At 42.5% G+C, this 15,144-nt stretch overlaps 1 protein-coding gene across 8 annotated transcripts in view; it reads left to right on the top strand.

The window, feature by feature from the left end:
• Positions 1 to 15,144, top strand: part of nr5a2 (nuclear receptor subfamily 5, group A, member 2) — a 212,636-nt gene that overhangs the window by 102,986 nt on the left and 94,506 nt on the right. For all 8 annotated transcript variants that reach the window (XM_038794821.1, XM_038794820.1, XM_038794817.1 and 5 more), the window contains one exon: positions 8,936 to 9,055. In XM_038794821.1, coding sequence (XP_038650749.1) covers positions 8,936 to 9,055 — 120 coding nt within the window. The remainder of the gene's footprint in view (positions 1 to 8,935; positions 9,056 to 15,144) is intronic.

The following is a 15,144-nucleotide window of genomic DNA, read 5'->3' as shown; positions in this document are numbered from 1 at the left end:
GATGAAAATTGCAGAGGCACTGGCCATAATTTCCAATCAGCCTTGGGTACAGGGTTGGTGCCAGAGGACTGGAGAATTGCAAATGTTACACCCTTGTTCAAAAAATTGTGTCAATTATCCAGCCCAGCAACCAAAGGCCACTCAGTTTAATCTCGGGGCTGGGAAAACTTCTGGAAATTATCATTCTGCACAAATTGTTTAGTCTCTTGGATAGATTTGGATTAATTAAGGAAAACCAGTATGGATTTATTAATGGCAAATTGTATTTAACTTATTTGATAGAGAGTTTTTTGATGAAGTAACAGAGGGGTGATGACTTCCAAAAAGGCAGATAACTGACTTCCAAAAAGGCAGATAACTGACTTCCAAAAAGGCAGATAAAGTGCCACACAACAGACTGATGAGCAAAGTAGGAACTCATGGAATAAAATGAAAGTAGTAGCATGAATAAAATATTGTCTGAGTGACGGGTAGTGGTGAATAGATGTTTTTTAGATTGGAGGAAGATTTTTGGTGGAGTTCCTGGACTTTGGTGTACAGGGTACAATTTCAAAATTTGTGGATGCACAAAACTTGGAAGTATTGTGAGCTGTGAGAAGGATAATGTAAAAACACATAGACAGATTGGTGGAATGGGTGGACAAATAGCAGATGAAATTTAATGCAGGAAAGTGTGAAGCAATTCAGTTTGGTTGGAAGAACGGGGAGAAACAATATAAATAAAGGGATACAATTCCGAACTTGGAACTGTCACTGGGTCAAATTGCTGGAACTCCCTCCCTGATACCACTGTGGGTGAATCTACACCACATAGACAGCAGCGGTTCAATATGGCAGCTCACCGTCATTTTCTCAAGGTTATTTAGGATGGGCAATGATTGCTGGCCTAGCCAGTGATGCCCACATCCCTTGAATGAATTAAAAAAGCACAATATGTTGACGCCAGCCACTTGACTATCAGAAAGAAATCTACTGACTTGGTCGATGCACGGTGGGGTGGCACGGTAGCACAGTGGTTAGCACTGTTGCTTCACAGCTCCAGGGTCCCAGGTTCAATTCCCAGTTTGGGTCACTGTCTGTATGAAGTCTGCACATTCTCCCTGTGTTTGCGTGGGTTTCCTCCGGGTGCTCCGGTTTCCTCCCACAAGTCCCAAAAGACCTGCTGTTAGGTAATTTGGACATTTTGAATTCTCCCTCAGGCGCCCGAATGTGGCGACTAGGGGCTTTTCACAGTAACTTCATTGCAGTGTTAATGTAAGCATACTTGTGACAATAAAGATTATTATTATTACATGTCATGTTGTAGCGGGAATTAATTCAATGACCTGGATAGCTTTTCCTTATCCATCCTTTCGGTGACTAACAATGGTATTTCTCAGCAGAATGTACAACACATCTGGGAGTACAAACGTATAAAGTTCAAATCTCCAGTCGTCAATTATTATTAAACAGTTTAGACCTTTGATGTAATATAATCAAGGTGATCTTGCAAGATTAAATATTGAAATTTTCAAAATTTGAATTGAGTTGGTTTGCATTGTCAATTTGAATTTGCTGCACCACATTTTGATAAAATAATTAGTGGCATTTTGTCAATTTATAACTGAGCCATACGGGACCTCCAATTTTGAGATATTAAACTGATTGGAGTGCAGCATTCTGAAGCTATATTTGGTATTTTGTTTACACTTGTGGAATACCAACTCAATCTAATATATTTAGAAACATGATCAAATTGAGAAGAGAAAAAATAAAACAGAATGACAATGTTGCGGTCATGTTATAAACAATTACAATAAGTTAATCATAATGTATATTTTTGTCATCCATAAATTTTAAACCATGTTGACAGACGCCTTGCGTCTATACAGATATACTATTCTGGATGCAAGATGGAATAATTATATTGTTAAATCCATTGACACCTGTACAATGGTTACGTCGCACTCCAGATAATATTCCCTCATTGTCCAATGCAAAGACTCAACTCCCTATGAACTGAAATACAACCTTTTGAGAATAGTATTCTCTGATCGCAGATCACAGGGTGAACAATCAATCAGTGATCCTGATGAACTCTGCATTGAAAATAGTGCAGTTCTGGAAGATAGCACACCAACAGACTGTTAGTCTTGGACAGATAGAATGAATAATACGAAGATAGATTAACACAGTGTTTTAAGAGAAGTAGCAGATTTAGCCTGGTTATAAAAGGCCATAACGTCCTGGATCCCCAGTGTTGGACTGAGGGGATGTGAGGTGGTGGTGGTGGTGGAGGGGGGAGGGGGGGGGGAGGGGGGGGGAGGGGGGGTTTATCCTGAAGATGTGCCGGGGAATCCCGCTTCGAAGTTCCCACAAAAGGAGTTTGTCCGCCAATTGTCCAGAAATGCTGACTTCCCCTGGGCTGGGAACCATCCGACAAAGCAATTGAAATTGCTAACTTTGGATGATTCTGCCAGGTTTACACTCATAATTATTCTGAAAGAGTTAGAAGTAAAAAAAAACACTTCTAACTTCAGAGTAACTAACACCCAGGCCAAGTCCTACCTCTTCCCCCCTGCTAAGTACCCTCCCTCCGGCCTGCCCCCTCAGACTCCACCCCACTTTCTGCTTACACCCCCCTGACATCCAGCCCTCCACCCGTGATGTTCAGACCACTCCTCCACCCCCCATGACCGCTGATGTCTGGATTTCAATCCCCATGTCCGGATCACATCTCATTCACTCACCTTAGACATTTATCTTCCCCCTTTCGATGGGACGTTTAAACTCACCTCCTTTATAACAGCTAGTGCTGTAAAAAGGAGGCATATCCTCTTTTGCTCTGTTTCTTTTTCATTTTGCTGCTGGAGTCAGGGACATGCTTTATTTCAGTCTCACCCAGCTTGAGTCATGAAGGTCGGGCAAGACTGACGCTTTCCATTTTGAGGCAGGTAGGTCGCTACGGAGTGACATTCCATTACTGATTGTCGCTCTGAGGAAGTTATGGGAATATCTTTTTCCCATGGGCAGCACGGTAGCACGGTGGTTAACACAGGTGCTTCACAGCTCCAGGGTCCCAGATCGATTCCCGGCTTGGGTCATGGACAGCGACCCGGGGCCAGGAACTGTCTGTTCTCCCCATGTCTGCGTGGGTTTCCTCCGGGTGCTCCGGTTTCCTCCCACTGTCCAAAGATGTGCAGGTTAGGTGGATTGGCCATGCTAAATTTCCCTTAGTGTTCAAAAAGGTTGGGTGGGGTTGCGGTGATAGGGTGGAGGTGTGGGCTTGGGTAGGGTGCTCTTTCCAAGGGCCGGTGCACACTTGATGGGCCGAATGGCCTCCTTCTGCACTGTAAAATCTATGATTCTATGTACTAACTCCCAATGTCACTTCCAATTAAGGGGCAGTTTAGTGTGGCTAATCCATCCACCCTGCACATCTTTGGGTTGTGGGGGTGAAACTCACGCAGATACAGGGAGAATGTGCAAACTTCACATGGACAGTGATCCGGGGCCGGGAAAGAACCTGGGTCCTCGGCACCATGAGGAGCAGTGCTAACCACTGCGCCACCCGAAAAGGAAGAAGACTTGAGCAACTGCCTTCAGCAATCTTGGTAACCTGGATTATGCATTCATCAAAAATTTTTTCATTGTTTTTATGTGAGAAATGAATGCTTAGGAAGTCCTTTATTATTCTTTGCAAACAGAGCTAGAAAGAAAGAGGAGAGTAAAGACTTTACTTATAGATGTATCTCTCTCTCCTCTTGGATGGTATAAAGGAAGATAAACAAATATTATTCATCATGAATAATCCACAATGAAGCATTCTTTACTCTGTCAACCACCCATGTTTGACAGGTGACAGGATGGTTTCTTGGATACCAGACAAGGAACTGACATGCACTCAGGATGCAGTCAAACTGTGATAATCTTGCTGAATATTGATAGAAAAAGTAATCGATGCAAGTTTAAGAAATTTATCAGCATTCAGGCCTGCACATTCAGGAGAATGTCCCATTCTGTGAACCTGACTCCTGGGAAAACTGCCCCAGATGATCAGATTTTCATTCCAAAGGGGTGGGAGGTAATGGGAGTTATGCCCACTGCCCTCAGAAAAAGTCCGGAGGCAGCACAGTGACTGCCCAGTGCGGAGGTGGGCTGGGCGAAAGGGTGGCATCGATGACTCGACTCTCCTTTTCATTTTGCTGTGTAGGAAAACACAAAAGACAGCCCTCTAGCCCTCACCCCCTCACAGCCACTCACCCTCACACATTCTGCAAGCTCCATCAATCTTATCCATACCAGCTCATGCCCCCAACCAACCCAATGGCCGCTCATAGCATCCATGCCAATCGAAGCCCCTCAACCAACTACCATGACCCATATACACTTGAAGCCAATCAATGTGTAGGATCTCTTATTTTTAAATAAGAGACGTGGGTCCAGTGGTAGTTTGAGATTGAATTTTATTGCAAAAATCTAGTTAGTACTACACTTTCAAATACAAAAATAGAAGAAATAAAAGCCCAGCAGGGTATAAGGAAGAAAACAATAGAAAGAGAACAAAGGTGAAGGGAGCGGGCAACATGTGCACCAGTAACTTTATACCTGCACGATTTGATACAGCCCCCTCTCTGCCCACTGTTGGCTTACAGGTTTTGAATTGTGACTTCTAAATAGTGGTCCTTCCCATCACTCACATTGGTATCTAACTTACTGGCTGTATTTACTTTGTTACATTGTCACATTTGTAGTCTGGATTCTGAAAAGCTGATGTATTCCCACAGTATACTTTCCCACAGCTACAATATTTTAAAAACTAGATTTTAATATTTCCCCATACTATATCACTCCACACATCCCAGGGCCCTTTATAGCATCTGTGCTAACTTAGTGCCAGCTCATGCCCCTAACCCACCACCCTTTGCCCTTACACCCTCCATGCCAACTCACTCAGTATCTGTCATAAGCAGACCTCAGGACTCGCGCTGAGAGGAAGTAAGATAAATTTCTAAGTGAATGTTGATGAATTCACTATTTAAAAAAAAAAACACGTTGATAAAAATGATTTAATCCCTAAGAACAGCAAACATTTGTGTTCACAGCCCCACACCAAAGATGAATAATCACTTGGAGCTGTCAAATTGTTAACTGACAGACACCTGACTGTGATAATGATATGTTGTGAAATCAAGCATGCAACACAAATACTATAATGATAGCCCTCAGGCAAATGTCAGCAGACAGAGTGAAATAGCAAGCATTGTTTTTGGTTTAACCTGCAGGCAAACTTTAAAAAAAATTTAACCCTAGGAGATTTTAATTTCTGGGCTGATTGCCAGTTGCAATGAGTTTTGACAGTTCCCTTAACAGCTTGACTTCTCTCTTGACAGTCCTCCTGACAGCTTGACAGTTCAAATGAATTTATCCACTTTCAGCACAAATTCATGTCTACTTTTAACAATATCAAAGGACACTTGACCTCTCAAAAAGGGCAACTTCACTCTCCAACGGACAACTGACCTTTCCCAATGGTGTCCCTGGACCTCTCCAAAGAACTCCGGTAACGTTAGACTTTCTCCCGACAGGTCTAAAGTTCATATGTTGTGTTTTGGATACTAACGGAAATTGGATCTGACCGAAGGCAGCTGCCTCCATGAAACCCCCCCTAGTGAAAATGGCAAGTACGGAGATTGGGCAGGAGACTTCCAAAATCGGCCCTCTGACATTTTTCATGAGCCAGGGTCCCGCTCCATCTGTGTGAAAGTTCAGGCCTCAGTGCTTGGCAGACAATGGGTGGGATCCTACTGCCTCCCAGCCACATGTTTCTGGGTGATGGGAGGCATTGCGCCATTTGCTGCCATTTTGATTTTCTGGTCTCGCCACTGTCAATGGAAATTCCCACTGAAACCAGGCCACGCTGCTGGGAAACCCACGGCGAGTATGGTTCTGGCAGGACCAGAGAATCCTGCCGGCATTAACGGCCGGAGAATTCCAGCCATTGTCTCCCAATTCCTCTTAAATAATCCACTTAATCAGAGGGGGGAATAAAACTTAAACTTGACAAATGTAAATTAGCCAGCTTTGTTTAGATTTGACCTCCCCCAATACAGACAAATATAAACAGCTATATGGAAGTTCATAAAATATATTTTCAACTTGTGTCATTACTGGCAAGTGACAAATTCCAAGCAAGTAATAGAGCAAATTTTCCTAGTTTTTTTTATCAGCTTTCAAGGTATCTCACTACATGCGAAGGTTTGATATATTTAGTCCAATATGTACAGATTCATGATTTGAAACAAAACAGATGCTTGAGTTTTCCATAGCATAACCTCAAGAAATAAAAAATGAAAAATGAATGAAAATCGCTTATTGTCACAAACGGGCTTCCAATGAAGTTACTGTGAAAAGCCCCTAGTCGCCACATTCCGGCGCCTGTTTGGGGAGGCTGGTACAGAAAAGTGGGTGGGATTCCATTCCCCCAGCCGTATGATTCTTGGAGATGCCGGCGGGATTCTATCTTCCCACCGCTTGTCAATGGGATTTCCTTTGGAGCCACCTCACTCTGCTGGGAGACCCATGGACGGGGTGTGCTGCTGGCGGGAAAATAGAATCTCGATGGCTGGAGAATTCCGGCCAGTATTTATAGATGTAATTTTATTCTAAAACCAATGTAATATAAATTCCCAGTGGATTTTTTTTACCTTTAGGAATAATATGCTTCAAATATAGAATGCCTCTTTCATTCCTGAGAATTAGTTCCTCTGCCCAGGTGAGTCTATATATTGGCAAATTGACTCGTTTCAATGGAGGGAATGTCGCCAATTTCTATAGGAGACAGAAAGGTCCTTCCTGTTGTTCCTATTTATCCCGTTTGTTCACTTATTTCCCCTTTCTTTTATTTTTGTTGTTACATTTTTGATATATGGATTATTTATGGACATGCATCTTTAAAACAGCCTGTATAGACATAGAATTTACAGTGCAGAAGGAGGCCATTCGACCTATCGAGTCTGCACCGGCCCTTCGATAGAGCATCCTATTAAAGCCCACACCTCTGCCCCATACCTGTAACCCAGCAACCCCACCCAACTCCTTTGGACACCAGGGCAATTTAGCACGGCCAATCCACCTAACCTGCACATCTTTTGACTGTGGGAGGAAACTGGAGCTCCCAGAGGTAACCCACGCAGACATGAGGAGAATGTGCAGACTCCGCACAGACAGTGACCCAAACCGGGAATCGAACCTGGAATCCTGGAGCAGTGAAGCAACAGTGCTACCCATTGTGCTACCGTCACACCCTCAAGCAAAAGAAAGCAGTGGCCTGTGCCTCCAATTCAAACTGACGATTTCAGCAGGAGGAGAGGTCACTGTGTTAGTCTGAGCTGGTTCAAGCCGGAGCTGTAGACTGACAGGCACCAAGATTAGCTGGGATTCAGTTTGATTTATTTGGCTAATGGCCAATGAATTGACCCAAAAGGCTGTGTTCTGCCCGGTAACAGGCGGTGGTTGGATATTATTCCAATGCAAGACTTTTCAATGTCCCGAGGTTCCAGTTTGGTTTCAGTTTTGATTATGGCAGCCTGATGAAGGGATCTAATTAACTCTCTCCAAACAAAATCCAACTAATTCTCTCCAGGACGTCACTGTGAGGGCTGACTCTCTCTCCAGCAAGTCAGGGAGTCATTCTCTTGAGACTGCAGAGGCCTGAAGTCAAACCATGAGCTTAAAGCCAGGTTTGATGTGAAACGGAGTGTCTTTACAGAAAGATAGAGTCCTGACTGCAACCTCGAGCTGAAGACCCAGTTTGATGAGAAATAAAATGTCTCTCCAGAAAGCCTGATGCCTGTGAGTACTGCATTTTCTAACTTGCAGTGACCCCCAATAAATAACTCTGCAAAGAAGACCATTACTGACTGTAAAGCAGAGACTGTAACCAACAAGCGTGTGGTGAGGAAAGTGTGCTAAAGAACCACCATCTGAAGAAAAGACTTACCTTTTGACCTTCATCCTTATTATTTTCAGCACTTTCCACTCCTTTGTGTCTTGTGTGTGTGTGTGTGGGTGGGTGGGTGGAGGGTGGGACAGTTAAAGGGGGTAGTAGGTATTAGCTTGTTGTTATCCGTTTTTATTTACTGCACATTTCATGATAATCCTTGGTATAAATAAATAGTAATCATGTTTAAAATTACACACCTGGTGACTGTAATTATTCGACGTTGGGAATTTCTATAAGAATAATTGGTTTATTCACTTGTGTTGTGACTCTGTGATGAGTGGGGCTGGAATTGAGCACGTACTTGCCCAGGGTGTTGTAACAGAGAATGGGCATCAGGGAAAAGGTCAAATTATCACTAGCACATGGATCCTTTGCACAGATGCACCTATTCTCTTCCTCAGCAGCTGGCCATTCATTCTTTTCTTAGAATTATGTTTCATTCACTTGTATGATTTCACAATGGGCACTGATTGTAACACACAGAAACTCTGAAAACATACAATCTCCCAATACACACGAACCCAAAATCCATGTGTCTATATAGAGAGAGAAGATTTCAGTTAAGTATTTATTGATTACCTGTCAGCCATTACAAGTTATATATTGAAGTTATTAATATTGCCCTGAAAAACTTAAGGTGAAGACTGCATAGTTATTAAAAGGCTATTGATACTATTGATGCCATGTTATTACAGGATTCTTTCATTTCTCTTTTGCGGCAAAAGCTGCTTTATTCAGATGTTTAATTATTTTTCAAACTTTATTCCAATGTTTCGTTTTTCTTTTCAATTTAATCTAATAATGAGAAATTGTGCAGTCCTTTCAGTGTTTGAATCAGTCTTTGTACCTGTCTTGGCTGCGTTACTGAGATGGAGCTGGAGAGATGCTGCTATTATCTGCACATCTCTGGCAAAGTGTTAAACTAACCCAGTGTATTTTTGTGTTTGGCAGGTTGATGACCAAATGAAACTTCTTCAGAACTGCTGGAGTGAACTTTTAATCTTGGATCACATATATAGGCAAGTGGCGCATTGGAAAGAGGGTGCAATCCTCCTTGTTACTGGGCAACAGGTAAGTCTGGATGAGGTTTTCTTGACTCCAAAAAAGGTCTTGGGCACAAGTTACCTTTCTCTGACCTTTTCATAATATTTGATTTAGAGGTCAATGAGAATGCATGATTCAATCTTGCTTTTTTCCAAACGTGCCCAATGTTTGCTTTCGGCTCTGTGATAGGAAAACAAATGTCTCTCAGCATAGAAATACTCATCAGCATGCACTCATAATTTGTTGTTGATTGCTATAACCATTCAATGTTAACCCCCTCCATTTGGGATGGTAGTGGTTACGTTAGCGGACCAGTAATCCAGGGGCTGGACCGATAATCTCAGTTGGAGAATATCAAACGTCTGGAAATAAAAGACAATCAGCAATTTAAATAACAAATGGTCAGGAATCTGTTGTCATTAACAACCTAACGGGTTCACCAGTATCCTTCTGGGAAACAAACCTGCAGTCCTTACCTAGTCTGGCCTACCTGTGACCCCAGCAATGAGGTTAATGCTTATTTGCCCTCTCCTGTGACCTCACAAGCTACTCCGTTGTCTCAAACTGCTACCATTGTTTCAGGAAACTGGATTATCACAGAATTATACATGAAGGAGGCCATTTGGCCCTTCACATCTCCACGATTTTGCTTTTGCCCCCAACGAAGGCCATGTTACTCCATCAGTGATACCTCATGGGAGGTGAAAGGTACACTTCTGCTTCAGCTCTGTCAGTGTCACAGACTAACATCTGCATTCTGCCAGAATTTATGAATGCATGTGGTTGACAATGATCAGATACTATTAGACCATCTCAGGGCAGTTAGGGATAGGCAATAAATACTAGTCTTGCTGATGGTGCCCACATTCTGAAAAAAAATAAGGAGTCATGGATTGCTTTCAATTACTGAAAAATCTATTTTTTTTTTACACTTCTGGGAACCAGTTATAAACCAGTTTTAACCTTGCGGTATTGCAATGAGCAGCTTTATTCTATTAATTAATTTGATGTTCCATCTGAATGAATCTACTTTCTAAAGGTGATGATGTAGAGCTGCATAAAGCTTCTTTTTGAACGGTAGTTTTTGTCATGGTGTTTCAGAACTTCACTCTGCGATTCCTTCTGAAGAATTTAATCATTATTTCAAGCTCCATTTTTGTCACTTTATTTTTCAAATATAACTAACGGGTGTTTGAATGCCTCTTAAATGCTGCAGTCGGAGACATCTGACTAACTCCTGGGTTTTGATGGAAGTTCATACCTGAAACTTTAGAACATAGAACATAGAACAGTACAGCACAGAACAGGCCCTTCGGCCCTCAATGTTGTGCCGAGCCATGATCACCCTACTCAACCCACGTATCCACCCTATACCCGTAACCCAACAACCCCCCCCCCCCCCCCCCCCAACCTTAACCTTACTTTTATTAGGACACTACGGGCAATTTAGCATGGCCAATCCACCTAACCCGTGTGGGTTTTCTCCGGGTGCTCCGGTTTCCTCCCACAGTCCAAAGATGAGCAGCTTAGGTGGATTGGCCATGATAAATTGCCCCTGAGTGCCCAAAAGGTTAGGCGGTGTTACGGGGATAGGTGGGCTTTCCAGGGGCTGGTGCAGACTTGATGGGCTGAATGGCCTCTTTCTGCACTGTATATTCTATGATAATTCTATGATAAGTCCTCTCTTACTCTTCTAAACTCTAGTGTTATACAAACCTAACGTCTCCAACCTTTCCTCATAAGACAACTTGCCCATTCCTCGTTGTAGTCTAGCAAACCTTCTCTGAACTGACTCTTAAAATTCACCAGCAATTGATGTACCCTTCTTTCATTTACATTATTAGTACTTATTGTTCATCACTGCTTTATTTTCTCTGCCCTGCTTTTCTGATGACAGTATAAGCAGTAGAAATTATTTGGCAAAGTTATGGAGCCCAACAGTGGGATGGAGATAAATGAGCAACTGTGGAGAGGTAATCACAAACCTAGGGTGCTTCAGCCATGCTGTCATTTTAAATTAGCTACATGCAAAAAGCATTCTCTGTAACATTTCATCAACATAACTTTGATTTATAGAGCACTGTCAATACAGATAAATGACCTAGTTCAAAACAAAATGGATCCTGTCTCAAGGAAAGAGATGTTAGGAATGGTGGCGAAAAGTTTGGTCAAAGTTTGAAGGAGGGATTTAGGGCTGGCCTTTCAGAGACAGACCTAAATTGCCGAAGCTGCAACCAGCTAATTAGGGGCAGGGGGGATGGGAAACACACAATGATGCCATTGGAGGATACAGAGGGAAGAGGCCATGAAAGAGTTTAAACATATGGGGTTAGAATTTGAAGTTTGAGGCGTCGAAGAACCAGGAGTCAATGTAGCTTAGCAAGGCCAGGAGTGATAGGTAAGTGGAAGTTGATGCAGGATAAGATACGAGCAGCAAAGTTTTGGATGAACTGATGTTTCCAAAAGTTGAAGGGTAGGAGCAACCCATGGTGAGCATTTGAAACAATCAACCGTCAAGGGGAGAAGCTACTGTGCTACAGTAACCACCCTTTCCTTTAAAGTAATGACAGTGGAGAATTGTGTACTCTTAAGAAATTACGTGCTTATCTGGTACAGAATTATCCAGTCTTTCTAACCTTTTCCTGAATAACTGAACTTCAAATATATAGAATCAGTATTTTTTTAAGGATGCAGCGCTCTTAATTCATTCTGTGGTTATGAGCTGTAAATGCTTAACAGTAACAAAATACTATTTCCAATCTCAGTATCTTTCATAAGTTTATCTTCCCAGTATGATGGCCCCTGTTTGTTTGCTGACGTGTACTTTGGTGTTTCAACCCTGGAGTCTCTCTGGTCACAGAGCTGTGGACACGTAGTAGATCTCAATTGTATGAGTGCACAAGTCACACCATAGAGAGTTTTCACGTGATGTTTCATCATGTGAACATAAAAATATTTACAAGTACCATTCTATAGCTTTGCCTTGTGTGCTCAAAATTGTTTTACCTTCAAGTCGTACTTTCTCCAATCCTGCAGTGGTTATTTTGATCAGAAATCTACAAGTCATTCCCCTGTGCCTGCAGAGCATAAAACACCAGCTATCAGAGTGTGACTTGCACACTACTCTTTAAAGTAATTAAAGGACGCGGCAGCTTAAATTACTGGCCATGACTGGCATGTTCCTTTGTTACTTAATCAATAGTTCTTGAGAAAGTTCCCTGCCTCACTGGCGCTAATTTTTCTGCAGGCTTTTGTTTGTTATCTAGTCTGCACATAACACGATAGGTTTGATATATTGTGTGTGACATAAGAAAAGCAGCCAAAGGCTAAATAAAAGGAATAACAATTTTTTTTGTCTTATCGCATTATCTGCATGCAGACTATTGTTTGTGTTTTGATTGGTATCCTAACAGCAGGTTATTTATAATTAAGGCCTAATGCTTTGATGCTTCTTCAGAGAAGCCTAAAGGATTTTAAAAGCTTTGAAGTTTTGCTGTAATATGTTGCAGAAAAACAGCTTAGACCTGCTAGATTAAGTTGTTTTGGATTTTTTAACTAATTATAATAAATAAAAGTCAGGTTAACGTGTAATTAAAATGTATCTTAAGGGGTTTTCTTTCCCCAGCAGAATGCACATGCTTCTACTTTACATGCTAACCTCCAATGTTTTCTATATCAATAAGTTAACAAAGTCCATTCACCAAAAACATTTCCCGCTTAAAAAAGTTAACATCCCTCTCCAAGTCACACGCCATCCTAACTTGAAACTGCAATGCCACCCGGTCAAAATCCTGATGCTTCCTGACTAACTGCACTGTGGGTATGCCAAGATCACATGGATTTGAGATGGACAATAAATGCAGGCCCTTCCAGGAATTCCCACATCCCTAAACTAAAAATTTCTCAGGTCTTCAGATACTGTAGTTCATAATTGTACCCTGCAAAATGGCACTAAACCATATTGACTCAATTCCCATCTTTGACCTTGGCCTCAGTTAATATCTGATAGTAGCCACAATGGGAAAGTGGTGGGAGGGACATGAGGGCAGTTTTTAAGAGTTGATGGGGCACTTTAAAAAAAAAAATAATTCAAGGGGTATCGGCTTCACTGGCTAAGCCAACATTCAATGCCAATCCCTAATTGCACTTGAGAAGGGTTTTGAACCGCTGCAGTGGTATCCCTACATTACTGTTCAGGAGGAAATTCCAAGATTTTGACCAAGTGGCGCTAAAGGAAAAATACTATATTTCCAAGTCAGGATGGTGAGTGGCATCAAGCGGAACTTCCACCTTGTGGTTTTCCAATGTATCTGCTTCCCTTGTACTTCTAGAAGGTAGTAGTCGTGGATTTCGAAGGTGCTGCCTAAGGAGCCTTGTTGAGTTCCTGCAGTGCGTATTGTAGATGGTACACACTGCTTCTGGAGTGAATGTTTGTAGAAGGGTTGCCAATCACGCACTTTGTCCTGAATAGTGTCAAACTTCTTGAGTGTTGTTGGAGCTGCATACATCCAAGCAAGTGGAGAGCATTTCATCATACTCCTGACTTGTGCGTTGTAGATGGGGGACAGGCTTTGGGGAGTCACGAGGTGAGTTACTTGCAGCAGGATTCCTAGCCTCTGGACTGCTGTTGTCGCCACAGTATTTATATGGCTAGTCCAGTTTAGTTTCTGGTCAATGGTAACCCCCAGGATGTTGATATCCTGTGGGGATTCAGTGATGGTAAGGCCTTCGAATGTCATGGGGCAATGGTTGGATTCTCTCTTGTTGGAGATGGCCATTGCCTGGCACTTCTGTGACACAAATGCTACTTGCTACTTGTCAGCTCAAGCCTGGATAAGATCCAACTCTAGCTTCATTTGAATATGGACTACTTCAGTATCTGAGGAGTCATGAATGGTGCTGAACATTGTGCAGCCATCAGCGAACATCTCCACTTCTGACCTGGTGATGGAAGGGAGGTCATTGATGAAGCAGCTGAAGATGGCTGGGCCTAGGACACTACCCCGAGGAACTCCTGCAGTGATGCCTTCCTCACGGTAAGGCACCCCATAGTTGGAAGATTTTCCACGCAAAGAGCTGCTAGCCAATCAAAGGCTGGCAGCTCTATTGAACAACTGTGCCAATGGAGAGGTAGTAACTGCTGCCAATGTACCCGGGATCTGTATTTCAACCACAGCTGAGTAATCGCAGGAATGGGGAGCCGGAGGCTGAGGGGCGGTTCGGGAGAAGGGGGGATTGGCAGCAAGGGTGGGGTGATTGACTCAGTGCAAGGACCCCTTTTCTCGATGCCAGGTCAGTCAGTCAGTCACTGCTTGTCTTTGAAAGAGGGAGCCTTTTTCTGGGAGCTTGTAGGCAATCCTGCATGGGTTTGCTTGTCATTCCTGCTGCTCTGTTAATATCAGTGGCCATGGGATGAGGCTTTTAAATTGGCATTAATTGCCCTCTTAAGGGCCTTAATTAATGATGAGGCAAGAAGGCCGTCCATGGGACTTCTTGTCACAAACCGTCAAATGAAATCCCCTTCGGCCACCAAACTCATCGCAGGGGAGGGCATTAAATTCCACCTCTAAATTGGTTTGACCAACCTATGAAAGATTGGTTAAAAACCATTGCCAATTCTGAATTCTACCCCGCAGTCCCTTTCTGTGAAAGAGGGAGATTAAGATTGTGTAAATGTGCAAAATGTTGAGTGAAGATAGAGTTTGGTTTGACTAAGATTGGTCACAAGCCAAATAGATATTTAGATTTGGTTCATTCTGCTCGCATACAAAGAAGGACTGCTGAAGTACCAGAGGCTCACTGTAACAATGGATTTGGCTCAGTAAGCACAATAATGTAAGTGACTGTCTTCATTGCTGCATGTGTATAACATTTCACAACACTTCGAAAACAGCATCTCATTTCATAGCTCTTTATTGACCCACTGAGTTGAGGTGAGTTTGAATCATTCATATTTGATTTGAGTATCTGGGCCAAGAGGCTCTACTTTGGGCACAATTAGTGGTCCTGATGCACTCAAAATTACATTTGTTTCATAAAGTGAATTGTTTGCCCTTTAACTGCATTTGCACATTGCCAGATGACAATCAGATGCATTTTAGAGCGTAATTTTGTTT

This window comes from Scyliorhinus canicula, chromosome 4 (assembly GCF_902713615.1).
Source record: "Scyliorhinus canicula chromosome 4, sScyCan1.1, whole genome shotgun sequence".
NCBI lineage: Eukaryota > Metazoa > Chordata > Chondrichthyes > Carcharhiniformes > Scyliorhinidae > Scyliorhinus > Scyliorhinus canicula.
Note: the sequence above shows the minus strand (reverse complement) of the source record. Positions and strands in the feature narration are given on the sequence as shown.